General features: G+C 53.6%; 11 protein-coding genes and 2 non-coding genes across 13 annotated transcripts; 8 read left to right on the top strand and 5 right to left on the bottom strand.

The window, feature by feature from the left end:
- Nucleotides 1-118: 118 nt before the first annotated feature.
- On the top strand, nucleotides 119-1578 carry BO72DRAFT_383442 (aromatic prenyltransferase; the record flags this gene model as incomplete). Its single annotated transcript, XM_040941510.1, has 2 exons — nucleotides 119-1362; nucleotides 1446-1578. The coding sequence occupies 2 exons, from the start codon at nucleotides 119-121 to the stop codon at nucleotides 1576-1578; spliced, it is 1377 nt and encodes a 458-aa protein (XP_040799030.1).
- Nucleotides 1579-1816: 238 nt separating this feature from the next.
- On the bottom strand, nucleotides 1817-4079 carry BO72DRAFT_408976 (DEAD/DEAH box helicase). Its single transcript, XM_040942394.1, has 2 exons — nucleotides 3767-4079; nucleotides 1817-3704 (listed from the first exon to the last, which is right to left on the bottom strand). The coding sequence occupies exons 1-2, from the start codon at nucleotides 4037-4039 to the stop codon at nucleotides 1974-1976; spliced, it is 2004 nt and encodes a 667-aa protein (XP_040799029.1). The 5' UTR covers nucleotides 4040-4079; the 3' UTR covers nucleotides 1817-1973.
- Nucleotides 4080-4208: 129 nt separating this feature from the next.
- BO72DRAFT_450112 (uncharacterized protein) lies at nucleotides 4209-6450 on the top strand. Its single transcript, XM_040945178.1, has one exon. It carries the CDS (start codon nucleotides 4345-4347, stop codon nucleotides 6304-6306), a length of 1962 nt encoding a protein of 653 aa, XP_040799028.1. The 5' UTR covers nucleotides 4209-4344; the 3' UTR covers nucleotides 6307-6450.
- A 139-nt stretch (nucleotides 6451-6589) lies between these two features.
- On the bottom strand, nucleotides 6590-6661 carry BO72DRAFT_t201. Its single transcript has one exon. It is a non-coding gene; the product is annotated as a tRNA-Cys (tRNA).
- A 320-nt stretch (nucleotides 6662-6981) lies between these two features.
- On the bottom strand, nucleotides 6982-7054 carry BO72DRAFT_t200. Its single transcript has one exon. It is a non-coding gene; the product is annotated as a tRNA-Cys (tRNA).
- Nucleotides 7055-7918: 864 nt separating this feature from the next.
- On the top strand, nucleotides 7919-8739 carry BO72DRAFT_184767 (glutathione S-transferase family protein). Its single transcript, XM_040939490.1, has one exon. It carries the CDS (start codon nucleotides 8036-8038, stop codon nucleotides 8693-8695), a length of 660 nt encoding a protein of 219 aa, XP_040799027.1. The 5' UTR covers nucleotides 7919-8035; the 3' UTR covers nucleotides 8696-8739.
- A 399-nt stretch (nucleotides 8740-9138) lies between these two features.
- Nucleotides 9139-12032, top strand: rscE (putative RSC complex subunit (RSC8)). The gene is made up of 3 exons (XM_040945177.1): nucleotides 9139-9460; nucleotides 9575-10089; nucleotides 10141-12032. Exons 1-3 carry the CDS (start codon nucleotides 9364-9366, stop codon nucleotides 11605-11607), a joined length of 2079 nt encoding a protein of 692 aa, XP_040799026.1. The 5' UTR covers nucleotides 9139-9363; the 3' UTR covers nucleotides 11608-12032.
- Nucleotides 12033-12886: 854 nt separating this feature from the next.
- On the top strand, nucleotides 12887-13732 carry BO72DRAFT_450109 (uncharacterized protein). The gene has a single exon (XM_040945176.1). The coding sequence runs from the start codon at nucleotides 13129-13131 to the stop codon at nucleotides 13495-13497; it is 369 nt and encodes a 122-aa protein (XP_040799025.1). The 5' UTR covers nucleotides 12887-13128; the 3' UTR covers nucleotides 13498-13732.
- Nucleotides 13374-14859, bottom strand: BO72DRAFT_184754 (uncharacterized protein). Its single transcript, XM_040939489.1, has one exon. The coding sequence runs from the start codon at nucleotides 14713-14715 to the stop codon at nucleotides 13615-13617; it is 1101 nt and encodes a 366-aa protein (XP_040799024.1). The 5' UTR covers nucleotides 14716-14859; the 3' UTR covers nucleotides 13374-13614.
- Nucleotides 14860-14993: 134 nt separating this feature from the next.
- On the top strand, nucleotides 14994-18549 carry BO72DRAFT_408959 (putative APSES transcription factor (MbpA)). The gene is made up of 4 exons (XM_040942393.1): nucleotides 14994-15254; nucleotides 15364-15724; nucleotides 15799-17500; nucleotides 17553-18549. The coding sequence occupies exons 2-4, from the start codon at nucleotides 15425-15427 to the stop codon at nucleotides 18236-18238; spliced, it is 2688 nt and encodes an 895-aa protein (XP_040799023.1). The 5' UTR covers nucleotides 14994-15254; nucleotides 15364-15424; the 3' UTR covers nucleotides 18239-18549.
- A 313-nt stretch (nucleotides 18550-18862) lies between these two features.
- Nucleotides 18863-20616, top strand: BO72DRAFT_433872 (glycoside hydrolase family 5 protein; the record flags this gene model as incomplete). Its single annotated transcript, XM_040943222.1, has 4 exons — nucleotides 18863-19078; nucleotides 19132-19396; nucleotides 19489-19869; nucleotides 19948-20616. The coding sequence occupies exons 1-4, from the start codon at nucleotides 18981-18983 to the stop codon at nucleotides 20614-20616; spliced, it is 1413 nt and encodes a 470-aa protein (XP_040799022.1). The 5' UTR covers nucleotides 18863-18980.
- Nucleotides 20617-20862: 246 nt separating this feature from the next.
- BO72DRAFT_450106 (tetratricopeptide repeat protein) lies at nucleotides 20863-24214 on the top strand. The gene has a single exon (XM_040945175.1). The coding sequence runs from the start codon at nucleotides 21138-21140 to the stop codon at nucleotides 24081-24083; it is 2946 nt and encodes a 981-aa protein (XP_040799021.1). The 5' UTR covers nucleotides 20863-21137; the 3' UTR covers nucleotides 24084-24214.
- Nucleotides 24215-24335: 121 nt separating this feature from the next.
- Nucleotides 24336-26161, bottom strand: BO72DRAFT_498473 (DUF890 domain protein; the record flags this gene model as incomplete). Its single annotated transcript, XM_040948778.1, has 9 exons — nucleotides 24336-24752; nucleotides 24812-25075; nucleotides 25133-25223; nucleotides 25273-25405; nucleotides 25460-25533; nucleotides 25586-25684; nucleotides 25747-25757; nucleotides 25821-26007; nucleotides 26082-26161. The coding sequence occupies 9 exons, from the start codon at nucleotides 26159-26161 to the stop codon at nucleotides 24336-24338; spliced, it is 1356 nt and encodes a 451-aa protein (XP_040799020.1).
- Nucleotides 26162-26689: the final 528 nt, after the last annotated feature.

Raw genomic sequence — 26689 nt, 5'->3', positions numbered from 1 at the left:
CCGCTTACCTGCCAGCAGATGCCACCTACCTCTACATCGATTCAGTATGGCAGCAACAGACCAGTCGCAGGATACAGTCACGCTCCCGGTACCTCCATTGCCGGAATCACAGCCAGAGATGGATACCACACTCCGTGATGCTCGTAGGATACAAACCCCCAAGAGCAACGCCTCCGACAACCCATGGGACATCATCGTTCAATATCCCACGCAGTCTCCAAACCCCAACGAGCTGAAGTGGTGGAAGAACATCGCCCCTCTCATGGGCCGCCTCCTCCAGGTCGCACACTACCCTCTATCGCAACAATACCAATACCTCCTCTTCCTTCGCAATCAGCTCGTACCCTTTTTAGGCCCGTACCCGCATCAATGGCGGAGCCTGCTAACCATCACGGGCCACCCGTTTGAGATGAGCCTCAATTTCCAGGGCAAGGGCTCCGCGTCGACGTCGACCGTGCGTCTCACCATGGAACCCATTGGTCCGATGACAGACACGGCCCATGACCGCTTCAACCAGGTGGCGGCCGCGCAGATCTCCGCCCAGGTGGCAGCACAGGGGCTGGGGGCCTTTGATATGGAGTTGCACCGGCAGATCATGGGCTACTTCGCCATCTCCGGCGAGGAGCAGCAACGGCTCGTGCGCGACTACGCATTCACACCCCACTCGGTGCGAGGCACCTACTGCATGGGGTTTGATTTCCTGTCGGCCGGCGCGATTGCAGCCAAGGGCTATGCGTTCCTGGGCGTCCGGTGGAAACTCGCCCCGGAGGCTCTGGGAGCAACCGTCCTCGAGTGTCTGGAACGCATGCACGCGCGGACCGGAGCCGGGAATGTGGCTGCGGCGCGGATGGCGGTCGAATATATGGAGGCCGGCAAGCATTTCACGGAGTTCAACTTTTTAGGGTGGGATTATGCCGATGCGGCGACGTCGAGGTTGAAGCTCTACGGGCTCTGTGGCGGCGAGGAGCCTCCTAGTCTGAAGAAGGCGGAGCATGTGTGGACGCTGGGCGGGAAGGCGCAGGGGGGATCGTGGTGCGAGAAGGGTCTGGAGCTGCTGCGTCGGCTGTGGGCGTACCTGGAGGAAGATGACGAGGCGGGGATTTGCTGCTGTGGGCGCCATCTGGCTCAGGATTCGGAAGAGGAGCAGGAAACCCACCGGCGGGACTGTTTGGCCAGGCAGCTCCTCGTTCTGGCGTGGAACTATGAGACCCATCCGGATCGCGAGACGCCTCTCCCAAAGATGTACCTGTCGTTGCATCGGAAGAACGACTTGTTTGTGGCCAAGGCTCTGGCCCGGTTCTTCCAGTCACTCGGATGGGAGGATAAGGCGAACACTTACGTCGATGACCTGCAGTATGTCTTGTGAGTTTCCTCCGGTCTTTTGATTCTGGTTTCCCTCCCTTTCCTGGTTCTTCCGTCCAGTGTCTGTGCTGACGGGGTTGCAGTGCGCATGAGGATCTGAGCCAAACCACTCGGATTCACAGCATCGTGTCTCTCGCGTATACAGAGGAGAAAGGGGCTTATGTGAGCATGTACTATCATTCCTGTATGGAGTATGGGACTGCTCTGGTCGAGTAGTATTCTCGTTTCCATGTATGGGGCGTTTAAGACTGTTTGAGCCGGGGAGAGGGGGGAGGGATGAGGAGGGAGATGAATATGTCCCGGGGAGGCGGGTCGAAGGGCTCAGATGAAGTTGCGGAGCGGTGGTTACTACAGCCAATTCTTCAAACACGGCAAAGTGGGCAAAACATGCCATACTCCCGGCTATCTTCGGCTGGAGAGTAGTACAGTGCTCGAGTATAGCATTAAATTACTTGGGATATGCCCTGTCCAAATTCATTTGACTAGCTCGCTAGAAGCTCTCTTGGTCAACATCACGGGACTTGTCATCGCATGACTCGATGTAGATGAACCCTATAGTCCTGGGCGTGTAACCAAAGACAAATAGATCAATCATCACACTGCCGATCTTCTTAATTTTCCAAGGGCCCGACCTTCACCTCTGTCCTTCTCTTCAGATCCTCAAATTCTCGAGCCTTATCTGCTGCGACCTGTCGTTCCTTGATCTTCTTAGCAAATCGCTTCTTGCCACCGTGCCTTAGCTTCGTGATGATATCCGCCGCCTGTCCTCGGGTGATATCCTTGGCCGTAATTGTACCATCACGGATCTTGGCCTTGTTAAGCCTCTCAAGCTGAGGCGGCGTGGCCGGTTGCCGACGCCATGGCTGATGGGCAGAGATGTATCGCTCCTCGAACTCAGCACCAGCGAATGTGTCCGCAGCGCGAACGGCCGCTTCAAAGTCCGCTACGGAGGCGATAAGACGAGGTCGGGCATATTTTCTAACCTCTTGGGATAATCCGTATTGCAGGACATGGTGCACTGTCCATTCTTCAGGCTGCCGCTCCGACTCTTTCTCAATGGTGAGCCATCCCGCTGTGCCGGAGAGAACGTATCGATGCTCGGCGACCCGGACCCAGGCGTAGCGGCTCAGAGAGCGAATATGTCTATCGGATTTCATGTCATTGATGAGGTCATAGATCGTGTCATACTTGGTGAAGGTGAGCTTGATGTTGCCCGATTGAGCAGGGTCCTCGGCATAAGAATCCGGGAGCTTTGAGTCTGGCTGCTCTCGGTAATTGTTGTTCTCGTCGTCTTTTTTCTCTTTGATATCCTTCACTTTTGTCTTCTCCAGTATTTCATCCGGGTGTAGTCCGAAAAGAGTCGGTGTGGAAATGACGCCAGTTTCGAGTGTGGCCACCATATCGATTATATGGCAGTCTTTCTTGCCAGGAAACAACCGCAGCCCTCTTCCAATCATCTGAATTAAGAGATTGCGAGAACGGGTCGGTCTTGCAAGTAGTACACAATCAATATTAGGTATGTCAGTGCCCTCGGTGAAGAGTCCACAGTTCAGAAGCACCGGATACTCCAGGTTCCTGAAGCTGCGCAGCTGCTCATCGCGGACATCCTTGGGGGTTTGCGACGTGATATATCTGGCATCGATACCCAGACTCCGGAATTTCGCCGTGAGCTCTTTAGTGTGCGCCAGATCCACGCAGAATACCAAGGTAGACTTGCGGCCTTCCGCATTGGCTAGCCATGCTCGCACCGTGATGTCGTTGGTTTTATCCGTGTTGACTGCTTCGGAGAGGGAGCCGACGGCGAAATCGCCGAATTTGTCTTTCTTGACCCTCGCTAGGTCAACTTGGGAGCGAACGGTCGTGAACACGGCATTCGAAAGCCAATTCTCGTCAATCATATCCATATAATCCTTATGATACACGATGTGATCAATGGCGGCGCCGAGCTTGAGGCCATCGAAGCGTGAGAACGTGGCCGACACCCCAACAAGAACGGGAGAGTTGGACGAAGCTTCGTTGAGGTCGAAATGAGCCAATGCGGTGCGATAGGTGGGCGCGACGATATGATGCGCCTCGTCGACCAGGATCAGCTTGAAATGTGCGGGGTTGAATTTCTCGATCCGGTCCTTCGACGTAAGACTCCGCACCGACGCGATGATTATGTCCCCATGTCCGGTTGCCACGGTATTGCCCATCTCAATCTCGACGGTTCGGTCGGGATAGGCAAGTCGACAATGCCGGGCAGCTTGTTCGACGAGCTCCCTTCGATGGACGAGGATCAGCGCTTTGTCGTGCTTTCCATTGCGCGGCGGAACGCGTCCGATGAGCTGGGTGAAGATGACCTGATGGCTCGCCAGTCAGTCTAAGGCTCTCGCTCTATTCTCAACGTTCTTGTCAAACGAACCGTTTTGCCCGCGCCAGTTGCAAGTGAAATCCCCAAACGCTTGTGGCCCTGCTTCAGGTGATCCAAGACCGACTGGATGCATTCCTCCTGGTAGTCCCGAAGGACAATCCCAGGCGGTTCAGGAGCTGCTGCTGCAGGTGCTTCATCGGCGTATGCTACAGCAGACCCGTGGCGCACGAATGCAATACGCACATTAGGCGTCCAGGGAGCCCTCAGTGCCCTCAACCCAACTGAAATTGGAATCGATCCCAATTTCCGGCGAATACGGTCCATTCAGATGCCATGGAGTGAAAAGCGATAAACCTTCCGCGTGTGAACCGAGAGAGGCCTACGGAAAGAATTCCGGGGAACAAAAAGCTAAGTATCTATCGGGCGAAAGCAAACAGTGCAAACGGGCTCTTATCAGAAATCTTCCCCGATAAAAAAAAGTCACCTTGTCTGTCAGTCCTCCGCTCACCTAAACTTTACTTGCTCCTCACCTTGGTTGCGCCGATGGTCATTTTACTGGTTTTGATGTAACTCTGGGGCGATGGTTTGGAATCCGTTTCACCTACGCATCCGGTGTGAGCTAGTCGATCATGAGCAATTCGGTAGACGATGATCCATCGGACTCTGTTTGCAACCCCGACGAGAATACCCGATCAGCATCATCATTGGATAAGACGCATGATGAGAGAACAGACGCGGAGCCCCGCGGGTTGGCACGCAAAAATACCACACGAGCTTCAGCTCTCGATAACCTGCAGTCTACGCTACCACGAAAAGCGGTGGATCTCTATGTCGATGTGTTAAAACAACTTGCCGATGATGACACGCCCGATCTTGCGGACCCCGACGCCGAGAGGTATAACTCTACACAGAATGGAGTCGTGGTTTGGAATCCACAGGAGAAGGGAGTTTTATATCGCAGCTTGGACCGGAAGGGGAGGGAAGGGATCCGCGAGATTGCCCGCAGGCTCGGCTCGAAGTCGGAAATCGAAGTGCAGGAACATCTCAGACTCTTACAGAACGGTCTGCAAAAGCGCCATATGACGCAATCGCATAGCCGAACAATTATTCTGGCCGATGTTCCCGCTGCCGCCGAGATTGGCAATGAATGTCACAGAACCTTGGATCACTATGCCGAATTACTGCGCTTGAAAGAGCAACAGGATGAGGATGTTACTGGAAGGCACAAGCACCGCGATTTCTGGGTCATCGATTATGAGAAAGCTTTGGATTTGGATCATCGAGCCAAAACAGAAAAAGCCGACCGTCGAGCGAGAGCAGACGATCCAGATCATCGACTCGCGGAAGATGAAAATCCAGCTAATCAAGAAGCCGAAAATACAAACGGCCACGGAGCACAAGACCTGGAAACAGGAACTCGGGATGAACAGCTCCATACTCCGGATAGGGATGTCTACGACCGATCCAGTGTGCATCTCACGGCTAGCTTGTTCAAGATGAGCAACTGGGTTAATCTCTCGGAGCGATTTTTCATGAACACCGGGGGCACACGGTCGGATGAGAATTGGCGTGGTTTGTCCTTCGCAGACGAAACCCCGTCCCTGACGGCGGATGCGTTCGCCGACTTCTATTCATTGGCTGTGAGTCTAACGCGCCGGTTGGTACAGTCGTCCCTCTTCTTTGCGGATGCAAGGTTGCGAAAAGTGGAAGAGGACGGTCGGGCTAGGGCTCGCGATGTCAGGGCTCGCGATGTTAGAACAGCATTGGACGTCTTGAACATGAAGCGAGAAAACTCTGATTTTTGGGTTGGTCTCGCCCGGAGACTCTCCCTTGATGTTGTGGATAACCGACACGTGAAGGACTGGAAGTCGATACAAATGGACTATGACGAGGTGGAGGACATTCTATCTCGAAAGCAACCATTGCCCTCCCAGTCGGGCTCGATCTCGAGGAGCGTTTCTAGGGGTAGAGATGGGAGCCAGGTGGTTGACGATCAGGGCTCAGACGCCGGTAACGAATCCGAGCCTCCTATCTCTGGTCAGGCAGTTTCACCAGAGCCCATTGAGGAGGTTCCGTTTGACTCGGAGGACGAATACGCAGAACAGGTGGACAGGGAAGCAAGCCGCGCTGAAGAGTCTAACCTGTGGGAGCTAGTTGGTCGGTCGCCTCCGCCTACTCCATCATATGGTCATGCCGGGACCGAAGGGCAAAATGAAAGAGATCCGCGTCAGATGAAGCCAGATCCGCGCAAAAGACCGATTAGTGTGCGGAAGTCGATGGATGATCTATTCGATTGGCGGGATCGATTACTCTACCGAAGCGAGTGGGAGGAATATGGCCACGATGCTTTTGACTTGCAAGACGAGATTCTTGAGAACAGGAATAAAAGACGACGTCTCGAGCAAGGACATATGCAATCTTTTCTTTCGGGTTCCGCTGGGGTGGACGCAAGTGGAGGCAACACTGATGTCCAGTATGATATTTCGCCTCCAGGCTCGAGTCCTGGAAAGGTTCATGAGGCTGATAGTATGGTGCTAGATGATGAAACAATGCACGAGGAGCAAGGCGTAGGTTCTGTCCTTGGCTCCTAGTATGTAGTGTGGTTTGGGTGGGTGATTTCTGTGTGCATTATACCATTTTGCGAAACCCAGCATGGAATATATTTTCGGATTCTTCAGTAACAGGAATGTCATGCTCCTTCCATGGAGTGCCACAAATAAGGTTCGCAGAATGAATGACATGATAAACAAAAGTGCAGGGATGAACTAGGTGTCCTCTAAACAGAAAAAAAGATCAAGCCAACACAAGCTTTCAGTGTTGAGTCTCTTTTCCGATTGACAAAATTTGAGGTAGCAGGCCAAAAAGAAGAAGACAAGGGCCGAACGCGATTTGAACGCGTGACCGTGAGATCTGCAGTCCCACACTCTACCCCTGAGTTACCGACCCTTGAATTGTGGTTGGCGGCTCAATTTTTGACATTATAAATCAAAATATAGCTTTGGCAATAGCATCCAATACTGATGAATGAATCCCTGGGCAGATACACCAGGGCGTGCGACGCTAGCAAAACGCGAGTAGTGGATTTATTATAGAGTGACAAGGGTAGGTCAAAAACAAGTCTCTTTAATTTAGGCACTAAGCCAGCATCGATCGACCATCCGGGGACTTCTTCCTTACTGCAAGCCAATTACTCAAAAATTTCACGTATGGCAAAAAGCTCTAGCCACACTGAGAGGACAAATAGGATGTATAAAAAGAAAGCTTTGAGGGCCGAGCGTGGATCGAACACGCGACCTCGAGATCTGCAATCTCTTGCTCATACCACTGAGCTACCGACCCTTTTGAAGCTTATTTGGCAATAGGGTGTAAAAGCCTATATGCAAACCTCGCAGCTCATGGCACGCGAGATCCAACTCATTCAAACACTCTTTATCTTTGTCCTGTAAGCAGGAAGAGAAGTTAGTATACAATGCTATAGCGTAAGCACCTACTCGTATACCATGCTATCGTAACGCCCTTTACTGCTATTGCTTAGCCATAATGCATGCCTCTGTAAGCAAAGAGGATGTCTGTGCTCACAGCTTATTGTTATCTGCCAGGCAGCGCAGGACTGCATTGTAAGCAGGACCGGTTTAGCAACCTAGTTAACTTAGTTAGTTGTCGTGGTAGCTGACCAAGACACTGCCTTGAACAAGTGGCTCTGTGATCATCGAAGCTGACCGCTTCCAAGCTATGTGTGGGGATCATTCATGAACACTCATCCCCACAGATGTTGATTTCTAATGCAGCTCTCCTTAGAATGTCGAGTGCGCCCGGATTGGGTATTGTCAACCTCGAGCTCCCCACCTGATCGGACTCATATAACCCCGACACACCGTTCCCTGACAAATGAAGTAGAACCAAATTGACCGAAGGGACATACTCCTTACTTCAATTATGCACAGGTTTCCTCCTGGAGGAGAACGCTCATCACCTACCATGGAAATGTAAAGTATACGCACGTCCATTGCTGTGCATTTGTCAGCGGTTGAACATTCGGCAATGAAACCTGTCTCATGAGCCGGCGACTTACTCAACATCCACATTTGCGGTGACCAGAGAGCTATGCATTATGTCACTCTAGAAAGTGACAGATTATGAGGGATATCCAAAAGGATATGTTGTCCTGAAGCTTCAACGCTTCAGATATCTATATAAGGCACGCAGGGTGTTGACCAAGATGGACTCCTATCATCACAAACAGCTTCAATCCTCCAGATAACATTCTCTCAACTACTTTAATCGAATATCTTTTACCACACATTCTTCCGCTACCCAAAGATGTCTCTCAAGCCGATCATCCTCCACGGCCACCAAGGCGGCCCCAACCCCTGGAAGGTGGCTATGATCCTGGAAGAGCTCGAGATCCCCTTCGAGCACAAATATGTACCGTTCGATACCATCAAGAAGGAGCCCTTCATCTCCATCAACCCCAATGGCCGTGTCCCCGCCATTGAAGACCCCAACACCGGAATCACCCTGTGGGAGTCTGGTGCCATCATCGAATACCTCATCGAGACCTACGACAAAGACAACAAGATCAGCCCCAAGGCCGGCACCCCGGGCTACTTCCATGCCAAGCAATGGCTCCATTTCCAGATGTCCGGACAAGGGCCGTACTTCGGTCAATTCATCTGGTTCACTCGTTACCATCCTGAGAAGATCACCAGTGCTCAAGAGCGCTACCTGAACGAGATCCGCCGCGTGACGGGCGTGCTGGACAAGGTCCTCGAAGACCGGGAGTACCTGGTCGATGGAAAGTACAGCTACGCAGACGCTGCGTTTGTGCAGTGGTACCAGATTATTCCCATGGCTACTGGCGATGCCATTGATTTGGAGAAGGACTTTCCCAACGTCAACGCTTGGCTGCAGAGACTGCAGGCGAGACCTGCGATCGCGAAGTGCCTGAAGACGTACAGGGAGAGTCTCGCTGCTAAATAGGAGTGAGAAGGGACTGGGCTATAGACCTGGAGCTTGGTTTGGGATTTTAAGCGTGCGCGCGCTGATTTGTATGCTGTTTATGCGAGTATCAATACACTGAATCACAGTTGCCATTGTATCCAGAGGTTCGCTGTAGGAATGGCCTTGGTGCCGTGTTGATATATGGTGTACTCATTTCGTAAAAGTGTTGTCAAGCCAGCAACCAATACTGGCGACTTGATGTCAAGCAATGCAAGCCTAGCTACGGACCGGCATCTAATAGAATGCAAAATGACCATCAAGTTATTTTGGAATCAATGACTGCAAGTTACTCATAAACCTCGTATAGATGAGGAGGACGATGGAGGCAACCGAGCTAGTGCGTACTGGGACTAGCGCACCAGAGGGTCTTGGCGCGAGTTTTTGGAGCGAGGCCCGTGTCGCGACAAGTCGCTCTGCTCCCAAGCAACCACCTTTCTTCCCCACGACTTGTTGCTATCTTGGTGGTCATTACCACCCGCTGGTTTCTTCCCACTCCCTCGATATCTCTAGGATCCCAAGCACCACCGCACTAGGGATCGTACCGGCACTTCGATTACCCAATCCCTTGAAGCTTGAGGAGCGCGAAGGTCCCTTGTTCTCCGTTGCTTGCGACATCAACCGTCATCTCCCGCCATCAGATCAACAATATGGAAGACAGCCCTGTCATTTCCAGCGGTCCTGCCGATGATATTCAGGCGGGCACCGCCGCTCAGGATGCTCCGGGTGACGTGATCAGTGCTTCCGGTGAGTGTTGCCTCCCTGCTCCCGCAGCGAATCGGGACATGTCGACCATTGCAACCGTGGGATGCGAGATCGCAGTCGCAAGAAAGTTCTACTGAGAACGAAAATCATCCACAGCTCCAGGGACTGATAACCCGCTAGATGCCCCTGCTTCCCCGAAACCCCAGCCTGCCGATGGCGAACCCGAAGATGAGGAGATGGGCGGTACAGAGACCGAAACCAAGAAGGAAAGCGAGGGTGATGAGATTGCCGAAGTCGCTGCGCAATCAGGAGCAGAGGGCACCGCGGAAGAGCAGCCTGCACAGTCCAAGGCTTCGGCCGAGAACTCTGCGCGCTCACATCTCGTTTCACAAACCCATGCCATCATTCTTCCTAGCTATACATCCTGGTTCGACATGCACCTGATCCACCCTATCGAGAAGAAAGCTCTCGCCGAATTCTTCAACGGTCGAAACCGCAGCAAGACCCCCGCGGTCTACAAGGACTACCGTGATTTCATGATCAACACATACAGACTCAACCCCATCGAATACCTCACAGTCACTGCATGCCGCCGGAATCTTGCCGGAGATGTATGCGCAATCATGCGGGTTCACTCCTTCCTCGAACAATGGGGTTTGATCAACTATCAAGTGAGTATTTGCTGCAGATTTCTCACAATTTGACGCTGACATTATGTCCAGGTTGATCCTCAGACACGCCCATCGAATATCGGTCCTCCTTTCACGGGTCACTTCCGAGTAGTTGCCGACACGCCGAGGGGTCTGCAGCCTTTCCAGCCCGGTCCCAATCACTTTGTCAAGCCCGGCAAGCCTCTCCCCGCCACCGATCGCGCAGCATCGGCTGCCCCTGCATCCAAGGCCGATCTCAACCTCGAAATCCGCCGTAACGTCTATGACGATAAGGGCAAGGAGATTACCCCTGCCAGCGAAGACAAGGAGAAGCAGACCAACGGTGAGGGCTCGGCAGCCAACGGCACCCCTGCTGATGCCACCAAGGCATTGGAGAGTGCCAGCAAGGAGCCAAGGAAGAAGTTCCATTGCTTCTCATGCGGTATCGACTGCACTCGCCTCAGATTCCACTACGCCAAATCGACGCCGGCGACCGCCAACCCCGCATCTGATAGCAAGTATGACCTCTGCCCCAACTGTTTCCTACAGGGCAGGATGCCTTCTAGTCACAATGCCTCCGATTTCGTCAAACTCGAAGAAAGCCCTTACACAATCGCCCCCGATAAAGATGCCCCGTGGTCTGACTCGGAGCTCATCCTGCTTCTTGAGGGTCTGGAGAACTTTGACGATAACTGGGAACAAATTGCCAACCATGTCGGCTCGAGGACTAAGGAGGAGTGCGTGATGAAATTCCTGCAGCTCGAGATTGAGGACAAGTACCTTGACGACACCCCCGAGGTCCGGGCGGCGGCTGGACGCGATCCGATCAGCCAGTCCGAGAATCCGGTCCTTTCTGTGGTCGCGTTCTTGGCCCAGATGGCCGAGCCTTCTGTGGCCGCTGCCGCGGCTGGTCGCTCGGTAGAGGAAATCCGCAAGGAGCTCAGAAAGCAGCTTGAGAAGGGTTCTGGAGCCGAGAAGACCCAGGAGAAGGGCAAGGAGAAGGAAAGTGCAGTGAAGGCAGAAGACTCCATGGAGGTGGATGCTACTCGCGAGGAACCCGCCGCTGAGACGGCCCAGAGCACCGTTGCCAACAAGGAAGGCAAAACTACCCTCCCTACTGTTGCCCTGGCTGCCTCTGCTGCCCGCGCTGGGGCCTTGGCGTCTCATGAAGAACGGGAAATGACCCGCCTGGTCTCGGCTGCGGTGAACGTGACGCTACAAAAGTTCGAGATCAAGTTGGCACAGTTCAACGAAATGGAGGAGATCATTGAGGCTGAACGCCGCGAACTCGAGCTCGCTCGCCAGCAGCTCTTCTTGGACCGAATGGCCTTCAAGAAGAGAGTCAAGGAGGTTCAAGACACTCTTCAATCGGTCAGTCTGAAGGGCCCCGGAGAGGAGACCAACGCCTTGCTCGCCGATGCCGCCACGGCGGGTATCGGAAACCGGTACAACTTCCAGCCTACGGGTGCTGATGCTAGCCGGGGGGTGCAACCCTTGAGCGCAGAGGCCGGGGCTGACTACAAGGCCTTGGACTTGTAATGAGATCTTTTCATTTCGTCATAAACGCCATGCATTGTTGGACACGTCTTTTGAGTGGCGAAGAATATCTAATGATATCTGTTCTTTTTACTGCTGTCATGACCTGGGCAGGAACGCTGAAAGGTGGTGTCATCTTTCTTTTCTTTTTTCAATAATATCCCATTGTATTTTGTACAATATCACAGGGGAGGGGCGAGCAGAAGGCAAAGAGCCTGCCAGGGAGTTTGTTGGAGATACTGAGGCTTGGGTAGAAGCGACGCGTGGCTTTGGTGATCAATGATGTGGATTCACTATGGTTTGATTCTTCAATGTTTCTTTTTTACTAGGTAGGAAAAGGCGCACATGATTCCTGTTTTCTTTTCTTGCTATTGGGAGTTCCGAGCTATCTGTGCCTGCGAGTCAATGAATACACTTTTACCCTGATACGCTGGATGACCATGATAAGCCTTTCCAGGTCCTATACTTTCCCAGGAAAACGCGGTGTTCCGGAACTACGTGGGTGTTCCGGAAGTAGGTGACCCATTCATTAGTACACACACGGTGGCCCGGTTCTAGGTGGCCTATTGAGACGCGAACAGGTCACCACCAAACGGCGTTTTCGAAAAAAGAAAAGTAAACAAAACAAAAAAAAGATCGTCGTACACGACGGTATTTATCACTTTCATTCTTATTTCTTCTTTTAAATCTCTTATTCCTTTCTTGCTATCCAATATCTCCCCCTACCCCTTCTAACTAAACACCAAGTTAACCCTGAACGGAGTACCTTTTTATATCGACCCACCCACCAACCATGCCTCCCCACGACCCTCTCGCCGACCACCTCGCCGCCATCCCCGAAGCGTACAGAGACGTCTTCACCCGCCTCGTCTCCTCCGCCCTAAACCCGGAGCTGAACGTCAACCGCCGCCGCAAAGCCCCTGTCACAGGCACGAGCGCGAGCACGAAGATATGCTCCTCGACCGACGCGCAATTTGACGTTATCGACGTCGACGCCGAGGATGACCACCACGACAACGATAAGGAAAACAGGTCGTCGCGCGGGGGTCGGTCTTCTGTTAACAAGAACTGCGATGAGGTCCGCCAGGACATTCGGGACTTTCTGGACGCGCGGCAGATGCAGCCGGGGCAGTTTCAACGGCTGATCGGCGTGTCGGCGAAGTCGTATCGGGATTTTGTGGGTCAGAGTGGTCCCGAGAAAGGGGTGAGGTCGGTCACGTTTGTTAAGGCGGGGGAGTTCTTTCGGGGGTTCGAGGAGGGGGGAAGGGTGGGTAGGGGTGTCATGCTGCATGGGCAGGAGCAGCAGCAGCAGCGGGTTTTGGGGATGTTTCGGGGAATTCTACTGTGGCGCCGGCTACGAAGAAGAGGGCGAAGACGGCTACGGCGGCTACGGCGGGGAAGGGTAGAGGTAGTCGTGCAGCGGATGGAAACTCGGAGTATGATGTTTCTGGTATTGGATTGGAGCATGAGGAGGACGAGGAGCTTGAGGTGCCCGTGTTTGAGACTTGTGATCGAGTCAGGGACATGATCCGGAAGCATGTTGCCAAGCCCGGTGTCACAAAGGCCGGGTTCCTGAGGGATGCGGCCAAGGCGACATTCCCTGGGGGCGAGAAGACGATCAACCCCGGTTTGCTGCAGGTGTTCCTCAAGCAAGAGGGCGCCCTCGTGGAAAACACGGCCATAGTCTTCTATGCGGCGTATGTCTTCTTCGAGAAGTTGAGGATCAAGAATGGGGAGCCGAAGGATGATCTTCGCCTGACCATGGAGGAGATCTGGCCCTTTGGGATCGAGCGAGAGAAGCCGGTCAACGGACCCTGGATCGTTGCGACCGGAAGTCAGCCATACATCAACGAGTTTGGGCAACTTCGGGTCCTGCGAAATTGTTATCCATAGGAGAGATTAGCAGGTGCGCTTGCTGTGAAGCATCCACAAGACCCATTTGTCGGGGTATGATGCAATTTTGAAGGTGTGATTCAATTCCCTTGAGTAGTGTCTTAAGTGGTGTGTATGTTAGTGTATCTTGACGTCGGGTGCGTCTTGAGGTTGATCGTTGCCTTGCTGCTCGGGCTTCAATTGACCTGCGAGCAATTTCCCCTGAGAATCGACGCCCTCGAAGATCTCAGCTGTAATGTCTTTCCTCGCTGGAAGAGTGGGTCTGGTCATAGATTCTCGTTTCCAAGTAAACCTGTGCTTTACTTTCCCAGTCCCGGCTTCTTCGATTATGAGAACGCGGGGTATTAGACTTGAGATGCGCATCCAGATTCTGAGCATGAACCGACGTGTGAACACATGAGGTCGCCCGGCCGCATAGGGCTTGAACGTCTGACCCTTCTTTGGGCCATTCACCAAGAATGCAACATCGAGCTCTGGCTCAGATGGAGGAGCAGGGGTAGTTCCAGTGGCTTTCCTTCTTTTAGGTGGCGCCCATGGCAATTGGCCTGATATTAGACCTTCAAGAATCTTTAGATCGCGGCGTGGGACTGGTGGAAGGAGGTTGGCCAAGACTTTGCTGTACCATTTCTTTCTGATATTCCTTCGCCGGCAATGTGGAACCGGCCTAGCCCATGAATTCTTTTCGGGGATGACCGGCTCAAAATCCTTGATTCTTGGGGCTGCATCGAGATATTGAAGCAAAGGTTGCTGGAGCTGAGCCTTCAACAGATCTTGAACGACCCTAGGCGGTTTCCAGTCCTCTGTCATGCTATTCTTGGCCAGAAGATCTTCTAAACACTTCGGCTTCGGCTCCGAAGGCGGAGTCGTTCGAGTAATGAGGCTTAGAATGAGTTCCCTCCTCCGCCTCCCGGTGCGACCATATGCCATGCGTAGGACTTTCTCTAGTGGTTTCATATAACCTTGATTGGCTCTTTGTAATACCGACAGACCCTTGATAGCTGTCTTCCGTAGTCGCCAGCGTTGCCATAGATCATTCCGTTCTTCGAAGCTGGGGTTGTTCGCATAGTGTCGGAACCGACCGAGGACATAGCGATGCATATAGCCTTTGGCGACGGGGTCGGGGAGATAGGATGCCTCGCGAAGGAGTGATCGAAGGAGATGCCGCCATGTCGCCGCGGGAACCGTGACTGGCGACACAGGGGTGATTTTCGTTGGCATCGTTAAGAACTGATTATTGACTTGTTTTCTTGCTTTTGCGGAGTTCGTTGCTCTCTAGCCGACATCCTTTTCTTTCCCCGGGGGTTGTTTGATATTGTTTGATTGTTCGAGTTGTACGGCTGAGATCAAGGCGGTCAAAAAGGCGGAAGTCCCAAAGGGGTAATAGTACTCCGTAGATTGTTTTCTCTGAAGGCGAAACGCGAAAACGGTTCAGGTTAGCCGCGCACGCGACGGGCGAACATCGAGAGTTTCCCCGCGAAGCTTTACTTGACTTCTTCCTCCTCATGTGATTGAATTTATTGTTATTATACAAGCCAAATCTCTCTTAATCATCTGGAGTCTCATGTAGATATTATCTGAAGCGGGAAGGGTTTACATGCTTTGATCCCTCCCTGCAGACTGACTACAACCCCCCCCCTCCCCCGGTCCCTTTCATCCCCTTCACGGTCGGAGCGCCAGCCACGCGCCTCCCTTCAATCTTGCGCGACTTCCCGTGGTCTGCCCAGTAATTCCGAGGCCGAGAGGATCTCCCAGCATAGGTGCAGTTCCCCACATGCTTTTACTCTTTTGTTTGACATACTGAATCTGTCATGCCATTGGCCTGGACGGCTACAATTCGACTTCAAACTGACATCTTTTCTCGTTAAGCTGCCTTTAACAGGTCTGGTACCTGGGCTGGACACCCTACACATTCAGTAACCTGGACACAATGGCTTCCAACAACCACCACCCACCGCGTCCGACTCTGCAGATGTCCTACTCGCAGAGCAGCATGGGCTCGGCCAACGGCATGACTTTTTCACAGTCGCACATGGGCTCGTTCAACGCTTCTCAATCTGTAGCCTCCACCCCCCGAGCTACTCCGCCTCCGAAAGCCTCACACCAGTCGGCCATGTCTTATAGCTACGCCAATGGATTGCCCAATGGACCTAGGGGTAGTTTCAGTACCTTTGAAGACATGCATGGTTATGGCACTGTTTATGAAGAATTCAAACCTCAGATTTACAAGGTTAGTCTCTCGGCACATCTACCCAGGTCAACTACTTCCTAAAGCCGCTAATATACGCTTGCCCTTTCCTACAGGCTGTCTACTCTAATGTCGCCGTCTACGAAATGGAGGTGAATGGGGTTGCTGTGATGAAACGCCGCACCGACTCTTGGCTCAACGCCACTCAGATTCTGAAGGTTGCAGGCGTTGTCAAGGCCAGACGGACGAAAACACTGGAGAAAGAAATCGCGGCTGGCGAGCACGAAAAAGTACAGGGTGGCTACGGCAAATACCAGGGGACTTGGGTGAATTACCAGAGAGGTGTGGAGCTGTGCCGCGAATACCATGTTGAGGAAATGTTGAGACCGCTTCTGGAATATGATCAGGGCCCCAATGGAACGACCGGAAATGCACAAGACTCCTTGGACACTCCGACGAAGGAGCAGGCAATGGCTGCCCAAAGGAAACGCCTCTATAATCACATGGACAACCGTGGTATGTCCCAGCCGCAGCAGGGCACCTTCTTCCAGAACATTTCTCGCACTGCTGCTACTGCGGTCAATGCTATGAGCAAAGCCCGATTCGACTCACCGGCCGCACGTGGTGTTGACGGAAGGAAGTCGAATGCTATGCGAAAACCCTCACAGCAGCTAAGCAGTCAAGATACTCAAATCCCATTCAACAGCCAACAGAGCATGTACAGTGTTGCATCCGACAGCGGCTTCGCAAGCAATGTTCAAAGCAATGGTCGGTATCCAGGTACCGTTGGCTCAGGCTTCGAGTTTGAGGAGTCGAACGAACCTCCTCGCAAACGCATGAGATCTGCTTCCAACCATGCGCCACCTTTCGGACTTCCCTATGAACAATCAACCTTGTCGATGAACGAACCAACTCCCACTGAACCCAACGACTCATTCTACCAGGACATGGATGTCTCCAATTCCATGGTCGATGGCACAAAGCGTGGATTTGAGCCTCTGCAACCTGCCACTACTCCCGAGAGATTCCAGAAGATGAAGCTTATCATGACGTTGTTCTTGGACAAGAGGACGAAGGACTTTTCGAAGCATCCTGCCTTGATGCAACTATCCGGAGAAGACCTGGAAATCCCGTTGGACGAATACCGTAACAATGCACTTCATTGGGCAGCAATGCTTGCTCGCATGCCACTTGTGTATGCACTCGTGGAGAAAGGCGTCAACATCTTCCGGCTGAACGGGGCAGGTGAAACGGCCTTGCAAAAATCAGTTGGAACGAGGAACAATCTCGACTATCGGAGTTTTCCACGTCTACTACAGGTGTTGGCCCCCACCATTGACATGGTTGATTATAGTGGGCGAACAGTACTACATCACATTGCCGTGATGGCGGCAACTGGCGGCGGGGGCCATGTGTCGGCGAAACACTATCTAGAGGCTCTTTTGGAATTCATTGTTCGCCACGGTGGTTCTTCATCGAATCAGCTAGGGCATGCTGGTGTCGTGGAGAATGGGCAAACCCTACCGCAAGCCGGGGAGGTCATAACGCTGGGTCGGTTCATATCCGAGATTGTTAACCTTCGAGATGATCAAGGAGACACTGCGCTTAATCTGGCGGGACGCGCACGCTCCGTCCTTGTGCCCCAGCTTCTGGAAGTCGGCGCAGACCCTCATATACCAAACCATACCGGTCTGCGACCGGCCGATTATGGAGTGGGTGTGGATATGGTTGATGGCAATGGCCAATCCCAACAAGCCGGGAATAGGAATGACTCTTTCATGGACCAATTGGCCAAAACCAAGAAAGAGATTCTAGACTGTAAGAGCTCGACCGCATTGTTTATAGGATTACCTGGCTGACAGACTTTTAGCGACATTGGCGCAGATCACTTCATTGGTGCACGAGACGCTAGGCGGCATTGATAGGGATCTGGCTTCCAGCTTGACAAAGAAGCAAGAAAAGTTCGACCACTGGCATGCTAAGATTCGCGAGTCGGCTAAAGCCCGGCAGATTGAACAGAAGCACCTGGACGACCTGAAGAGTAGAGCTCCAGAGCGCATTGAACTTAGCCGTCGATGCAAGAACCTTGAAAAGTCGTCGGAAGACCTCCTTACTAAACTGAAAGAGACAGAAGGAGGATCATTTGATTTGTCCAAGAAGTACTTGGTTGGTGATGCCGACAAAGAGTTCGGACTAGATATTGCTGCGTTCGAAGCGATCTTCCCTGACAACTTTGATGCAAGTACTGGGTTCTCCGAGCAGCAAGCTGCTTTTCTTCGCTCGTTTCCACCTGCAGAAAGCATACAGCAACGAATAGAGGGATACCACAAGTTCAACGATGACATACTGGAAGAGGTGGAGCGCCTTAGATCCAAGAACGTCGTTCTAGGACAAAACTACCGTCGAGTGGTCATGGCTTGCACCGACTGGACTGCCGAGCAAGTAGATGAAGCGGTGGAAGGGCTCACGCAATGCGTCAAGGACCTCAACGACAATCCAGTTCCTGAGGATGAAGCTATTGAGATCCTGATGAAGGACCGAGGTCAAGACTGGTGATCTTGTCCTCTGATGGTCTTCCATTCGAACGTCAAGAGTACACACATCACATTTTTCTTTTTCTTGCCCTCCCTGGACATCCATTAACACTAGCGGCTGTTTTCAGATTTTCTACCCATTCTTGTCTATTTGTTCATGCCTGGTCGGAGTCCGGCCAGTCAAAAGGAAGCATTGTTCATGTGAATGGACTACGGTGTTTGAGCATATTTGATCAGATGTTTTTCAAGTATTGATGTCTGTGCTTGCAGATACCCTTAGGGCACATGTACTGGATTTTAACGGCTAATATGATTGTGACATCTACATCTCCCGTGAACCCTTGCAGGATGGCTTTTTGGCAAGTCAGCAGGCTCAAGCGATGCCAAGCTGAATTTAAGCGGCTGCGTTGACTTCGATAAATATCTGGTGAACTGGCAGTGTTACCAATCGGCAAGAGTATCCAATTGACGGAATCGTCGTAACCTTGGCTTCTCGAGGGTTTCGGTTCGCATAGCCTAAAGTGCTTCATTTACCCGACTTTGAGCCACCAAGCCCCCAGGATCCCCGGACTACGAACAATCCACCCCGCCTTTTTTGGGGTATTTGAAGCAGGAAACTTCGGCCTTCGAGCTTGTCGGTGCTGATACCTCACATCTGCGAACTGTCCTGAGACTTGCACTCTAAGATTGCCACATCCTCGGATAGAGCCATCGTTGTTATCCTCGTTCTGTCTCGTATAAGTCACAGCTAGCAGATCTACAGGATGTCAGCTGGAATCCTCAAGGTCAAAGGCAATCGGGTGGTAGACAACAATGGCGATGAGGTGCTCCTCCGTGGCGCTGCCATAGGTGGATGGGCCAAGTACGTCCAACTCCCGATTCAACAAAGCCACTACTGTCTGACCCCCAGTCTAGCATGGAGAATTTCATCACAGGTTTTCCGGGCCATGAGTCCCAACACCGCGCTGCCATGCGAAAAGTCCTGGGCCCCGAGAAGTACGAGTTCTTCTTCGACCGATGGCTCGAGTATTTCTTCACCGAAGCCGATGCCAAATTCTACGCGGAGCTGGGATTGAACTGTCTGCGCATCCCTTTCAACTTCCGTCACTTGGAGGATGATATGAACCCACGAGTCTTGAAAGAAAGCGGCTTCAAACATTTGGATCGGGTCATTGATCTTGTAAGTTATGGGATCTCGGCCGTTCCCTTGGCCACATGTAGAGAGAGTGTGGGAGGGCTGACTGACGAGTGTGTTTCTGCGCTGGACGACAGTGTGCCAAAGAGAAGATCTACACGATTCTCGACATGCACACTACTCCTGGCGGACAGAACCCCGACTGGCACGCGGATAACCCCACCAGCTACGCCGCCTTCTGGGACTACAAAGACCACCAGGATCGGACGGTGTGGCTATGGGAGCAGATCGCGGCGAGGTATAAGGCCAACCCGTGGGTTGCTGGGTACAACCCCCTCAATGAGCCCTGCGATCCAGAGCATGTTCGCCTCCCGGCGTTCTACGAGAGGATCGAGAAGGCGATTCGGCAGGTCGATCCGGATCACATCCTCTGGCTGGATGGTAATACCTTTTCGATGGAGTGGAAGGGCTTCGACAAGGTTCTTCCGAACTGCGTTTACTCCATCCATGATTACGCGGTGAGTCTTTTGTTGACATTGTACATCGAGGGTTGGGCTTCGCTTTCGTTTATCTGATACTGCTCTCTCTCTCGCTAGTCCATGGGCTTTCCCACGGGGCAACGGTACAAGGGCACACCGGAGCAAAAGCAGCACCTCGAGCGGTCGTACCTCCGCAAAGTCGAGTTCATGAACCAGCATGGCACGGCCATCTGGAACGGGGAGTTCGGCCCCGTCTACGAGAACCCGCGCGTCGAGGTCGAGGCCGACACGATCAACGAGGAGCGCTACAACCTGCTCGGCGAGCAGCTGCGCATCTACGACAAGTACAAGATCCACTGGTCGATCTGGCTGTACAAGGACATCGGCCTGCAGGGCATGATCCACACGAACCCCAGCAGCAAGTGGAACCAACGCATCCAGCCGTTCCTGGACAAGAAGAGCCGGCTCTGGCTCGACGCCTGGGGCCGGTTCCCGCACCCGGAGCCCGCCGCGGCCCTGAAGCCGCTGGTGGACTGGATTGACAAGGTCCAGCCGCGGGCCAAGGACGCCTACCCCACGCCGTGGGGCACGGAACGCCATGTGCTGCGGGCGGTCTTCCAGACGTTCCTGGCGGCGAGTTTTGTGGAGGAGTTTGCGGAGTTGTTCCGGGGGCTGGATGAGAAGGAGCTGGACGAGCTGGCTCACAGCTTCCATTTCGATGAATGTGTGAAGCGGGAGGGGCTGAATAGGATCCTCAAGGAGCATGCTAAGGTGCCTGGGCAGTGAGCTAGCTCGAAGTCGAGCGTGGTGTATGTACTCATGTATGAACTGTGCTGCTGCTGGAATGATCAAGGACGTGGTCCTAGCGCCGTAGGTGGTGTTTGGCCGATTGGGTTAGGTAGATAGTCTAATTGCCACGACCAAATCCATTCGTACTGTCACCGCCCGAGCTATCCTTATCGATAGAGTCGGCAGAAAAAAAAACCCCGCCATCCCGCTTCGTTTTTTCCCACTTTGGTCTGACTCTGCCCTCTAGCCACTTCTGAAATTGTCTTGCTGGGAAGTTGGCTCTGTCGCGGTGGTTTCCAGATCGTCAAGAACTCATAGCATGAGTCTGTGATTGATTCTTTCCTGAGCTTTTTCTATAATTCAACGAATTGCTAATGTGAAGAGCCTGCTCTGTTTTATCTTGATTAACAATCATTCGTACCTGAAATCCCGCCTTGCGACTACCGTTAATCATTCCCGGATATCCTGCGCCCACCTTCCCTTTCCTCAAGTCACAGTCCTTCACTTGAGCAATCATCATGACTGACACCACTGAATCCCTCCCCGCGTTCTTGAACACGGCATTCGACGAGACATCGTCAGTGCGGGACCGATACGACCCCATTTCGCTCGCAGACGCCGAGATCATCCCTATACTGCAACTGCCGCTCGCAAGGGAGGTTTTTGGACACAATGCGGAGGAGAGTGCTTTGGATCGCATCGCCAAGGGCGAGGTATCCTATACCAGCTTTCTGGTCGAGAAAGTGCAGGCGGTCTCGCAATCACCCGTGGAGGGCCTGACTTCCGACCAACAATGCTCGCAGTTGCTTCACATTGCCCTGGCTGCTCTCTTCGCGTTCCTGCAATCCAACGTTACGGGCCCTCCTTTGACCTACAGCCCCGCCGACACCATCATCCCCGCTGCTCTGCGGCCCGACGCAGTCACCCTCCGAGCCGTTCGTGCCCATGTCATCCGTAACCTCTCCGTCGACGGTGAGGCAGCATACAAGCTGACCCCCAACGTCGAGCTGTTTGCTGTCGCCAAGGCCATTCTGGCTGATACTGATGTCCTGGTGACGAACGGCAGCCCGCTGGTGGCCCGGACGGCACGACTCCGCGTCAATTTCCTCCACCAGAAGATGCTGTCGGAGGTCACTGGTACCCTGCAGGATGTGATCTACAACGAGCTCGATGACATTAGCAAGGTGGTCTTGAGTGCCCAGTGCACTGCGCAGGAGAAGGGAAGCTTTTTGCTCGAGAGAGCCACTATTCACACCGTTCACGGCTTCGACGCCAAGGCCCGCGCAGATCTCGAGCAGGCCGCCAAAGAACGGAAGTTCGAGTTTGCTTTGACCGGTAAACTGGGCAAGAGAACCAAGTTCCAGGAACGCGATGTCAGTCAGCTCGTGATTCTGGCCAAGAGCGCTGAAACGACGTCGGAGGACAACAAGGGCGAGAACGCCTCGGGCCCGAAGAACCTTGATCTCAACGACGATACCCTGTTGGAATCTATCTCCTTCGCTAAGGCCGACGCCAAGGCCGAGGGAGAAGAATCTCTAGACAAGCCGGTGACTGTGCAGGATGAAGCGGCACTTCCACCGGCATTGGCTGCCCTTGATCCGGGCGACCAGCCGAAACTCGAACCCATTGACTCCGCCATTCTTCTTGCCTTCGCATCGGCTATCACCAACACCGCACCGGAGAACGGCATCACCCGCGAGGAGACAGCGCCCTACGCTACCCGTGTCTTAGAAGGTGGCAGCTCGAACTGGCAGATCTACACTCAGGGTTTGTTGGTGCGTAGTCGCGTCGAGGGCCACCGATCCAGAACCGTCGAGAGATCTGTGCTGCAGATGCAAGCTCTCGTGGATCAGGTCATCGCCGACACCGCCACCTCTGATGAACAAGCCGGCATTGCCGTCGATGAGCCCACGACCTTCCTGCCGCGCCCCGAGAAATCCGAGTCCGCCTCGGCCGCCGAGAGATTGCAATACGTGTGGCTCATGAACTTCTCCACCCGCTGGGACCTGGAGGCCGAGCTTGCAACTCGGTGGGTCAACCTTGGAGGTCTGCGGACCGCCCTTGACATCTACGAGCGTCTCCAGATGTGGGCCGAGGCTGCACTTTGCTACGCCGCAACGGAGAGGGAGGACAAGGCCCGCCAGATGGTCCGCCGGCAGCTCTACCAACCGACGGGTGAGAATCCCGACGATGACAGCGAGAGGTTCGAAGGACCGGAGCTGTCTCCCCTGCCCGCCGATGCGCCTCGCCTCCTCTGTATCCTGGGTGACATCGACACCGACGCCGGCATGTACGAGCGGGCCTGGGAGGTATCGAACCAGCGATACGCGCGTGCTCAGCGGTCCCTGGCCCGCCACTACCTCACCCTGAAGCCCCCGGCCCTCGAGAAGGCCGAAGAAGCCTACCGCAAAAGCTTAGACATCAACCGTCTCAACCACAGCGCCTGGTTCGCGCTGGGCTGCGTCCAGCTCGAGCTCCACCGCTGGGACGACGCCATCTTCTCCTTCACCCGCACCGTGCAACTCGACGACACCGACGCTGAAGCCTGGAGTAACCTGGCGGCCGCGATTCTCCGCTCCCCCAAGCCCGACGAAGAAACCCCCGTCGTCATCTCCGAACAACCCCGCAAGCCCAAGGCCCCTCTCGCCGACGACGAGGAGGAAGCCTCCGGCGACGACGACGAGGCGCCCGCCCCGCAGGACCCGTACAAACGCAAGCGTGAGGCCCTGGCCGCCCTCCACCGCGCCGCCTCGCTCAAGCACACCGACGCGCGCATCTGGGACAACGTGCTGACGGTCGCGGCCTCGATCCCGCCGCCCTTCACCCCGTTCCGCGACGTCGTCACCGCCCAGCGCCGCCTCATCGAGCTCGTCGGCTCCAAGAAGGGCGAGAAGTGCATCGACATGCCCATCCTCGGCATGCTGGTCGACCACCTGGTCCGCGCCTACGAGTACCAGGACCTGCTCATCCGCATCGACGACAGCAACCCTGCCTCCGAGCGCATCGTGCGCTCCGGCACCGTCCCCGGCCAGATTCTCTCGCTCGTCGACCAGGCCGTCGTGCCCCTCATCACCCACTCCGCGCCCATGTGGCTGCTGGTCGCCAGCGTCGAGGCCTGGCGCGACCAGCCATCCAAGGCGTTCGAGGCCCATGAGAAGGCCTGGCGTGCCACGGTCGCGTCCTCCACCCAGGGCGCGTTCCAGATGGGCGACGAGAAGAAGTGGTTGGAGGTCGTGCGCGCCACGGAACGGTTGGTCCGTGATGGCTACGCCCGCTACGGTCCCATGGATAAGGAAGGTCAGGAGGGTGCTGCGGAGGGCGAGGCCGAGTTGGTGGCTAAGGATTGGCGGTTCAAGGCCCGCAGTGCCGTGCGTGGTATCCTGGGTAAGGGCAAGGAGTTCTGGGAGGATTCGGAGGGGTGGGAGCGCCTGAAGGCCTTGCAGTCTGAGGTGGGCAGTGCATAGATCATTGATTCTGTGTGATTCAAATGCATGTATAGAGAAAGAGCTCGTGTGTATGCGGTTGTGTGTGAAGCATTTATAAAGCTGGTTACCGAGGTCGGACCAGGTTTCTATTAAGTCACGATTATTCATGTTCCGAATCTGAAAATTTCAAGCAGACATTGTGTTATTTTTTCTTTGCCAGACAAAGGTAATATCGATCCTATTTACCTGATTGTGATTTGGGCATTGGGGTATCGGGGTTTGGGATTCAAATCATGGCTTGCTGTCGATCTTGCGCTTTAGCATGCCGCAGAAACTCTCGAAGAGAACAGTGTCTGTTCCTTTGATCCACCGGATGATCACCTTCACCCCTTTGTCGTCGCTGACCTCTTTCTGTAACTGCACCCTGAACCCGAGAGCGGCCTTGCTTTCCTCTACCGGGGGCTGGTCGGCCATCGCGTCTGGGTTGCGCAACTTGCGGCGGGCTTGACGGGACCAAACGTTCTGCATCGCGAAGCCCACGCCTGTGGCGAGGCTCTTGCGCCAGAGCCACTGGAGGGGGAGCGCGCCTAGCTCTGCGTCAACGGTGGTAGCCACCTCATCGATTGACTCGGTCGTGGCTGTGAAGGTATATTCGGAAGGGAATGGGAGAAGGTGTTTCGGGATCGTAGGGATGCCTCGGGCTACGGCCTGGTTTATCCGTCAGGATTGGGGACAGACTCCCTCTATGCACAGATATGGGCACATACCGTTGTCGGACGGATATCGGTCCATGACCAGGCTAGGGCCCATCGCTTGGTCTTGTTACCCTGGACGAACTCTGTCACGGCGTAGTTGTTGTTGCCATGCTCAATCAACTTCTCGATGAGGACGGAGATGCTGCTCAGCTTGCCGCACATCGATGTGTACCAAAATACCTTGTTGCGCAGCTGCAGACTTTCTTCGATCATTCGGGAGATGAAAGCGACTTCTCCACCTGCTGTTACCATCTCGACTTCTGCACCTGTGCATGCCTGGGGGGTTTGCGTAAGTGGTTGAATGATCTGAATCGCGGAGGTCAACGCTCATACCGAGAAGGGTGGCCTGTCCTTGGCTTCGGCAGATGCTACCATCTCATCCTGAGAAGCGTAGAAGGGAGGATTGCACATGGTGAAGTCTAGTCTTCGTTGTGTGAGGCAGAGCAGATACAACAAGGGCCTGTTGAACAGACCTATCGACTTTGAGTTTCGTGTCCAATGGAATGAGTTTCTCCTCTGAACTTGTTCTAACAACCGTGATTCGCGAGTCAAGCCCATTGGCGATTACGTTTGCTCGCGACGACTCGATATTGCCTTCGTCAATATCTACATAGTGTGAGTGAAATCCGCATGGGCTTGTGGCTCCGCAAAAGGACTTACCTGTAGCAAAAAAGCTCCAGCCAGGCCGCATGGAGCAGCCTAATAAAGGGTAGATGCTGCAACATCCTGTCCCGCTGTGGTTTCACGATCAATGCTTGATCTGTGGGATTATAAAGTGCGACGTACATGTCAAGTCCGACGACTTTTCGATCGGCGTCGTAGCTACCCTGGTACTTGTCTCCCGTGGTATCGAGGAGATCTTGCAGCCAGAGGATATAGTTCAGCCTATGAACGGTTAAAACCCATGTGCAGCAGCCTACTAATGATCGCGTGTCTTTCTTCTATACCTGTTCGGAACCTGTACTGCATAATTAGCTGGTCACAGTTGTCGACGATCTGGAATTTTTCGGGATTTGCATACCGGAGGGCAAAGTCTCTTGTCCGGAATGTTCACCTTCAGGCCGAAATCTCGCTGTAACAGACTCTTGGTCAATTGTCTATGTTCGTTAGCTCGCGGCTTGAGAGTGTTTAGAGTGTCTTTGGTAGCATTAAGGGCCCACCTCACGGCATCGGGGTCGGTAAAGTCCAATTGCCCGTTAGATTTAAGACTAAATTTAGGACTTATGAGCTTTTTTTGCCGGTCATTTCATGACGAATCAAGTGGCTTGCATAGGGAACGTACTACTTTGCGAATTCAGGGGACTGCAGGGCAAGGGCGGTGAAGTCGATATCATCCTTGTAGATATTGCGTGATGCGCTCATGGTGTCACTGCCAACGAAGGAGGGGAGTTGGGGAGTTGGGGTCATGTGTAAGACATCAAAGAAATAAAATAACGATGATGCTGCTGATGATGAAATGTGCAGGAGGGGGCTCCCATGGAAGCACACCGTGGATGTGGGTGGAGACTATCCGAGGCAAATCCACTGACACGCGACAGGAACATGCAGGAGGAGTGCTTTAGGTCGACAGGGGGAGGACTTAGTCTAGCGTGGACCAACTATGAGTATTTTACTCATGTACACTGAATCCACTTGGTCCAGTTCTGAATATGAGGTAGGTGGTAAGTGTCAAAGAAGTCAGAGAAGAGTAACTTGATGGGCTATAGTCAAAAAGGGAGAAGATCAGTTCTATGCCTGCCTTTCTGAGCCAATTCAGCCTGAGGCCGCAACAAGGCTGGATAAGGCGGAGAGCAATGACATCACCCCACTCACGGTTTGGTGCGCCCTGGACTCAGGGCTGGCTTTTGATTGCATTTCCGCGTCTCCATATTAGATTCTGATATTATTACC

Source organism: Aspergillus fijiensis (genome assembly GCF_003184825.1).
Source record: "Aspergillus fijiensis CBS 313.89 unplaced genomic scaffold BO72scaffold_42, whole genome shotgun sequence".
Lineage (NCBI taxonomy): Eukaryota > Fungi > Ascomycota > Eurotiomycetes > Eurotiales > Aspergillaceae > Aspergillus > Aspergillus fijiensis.
The sequence above is the reverse complement of the archived record's forward strand: the minus strand, read 5'-3'. Positions and strand labels throughout refer to the sequence as shown.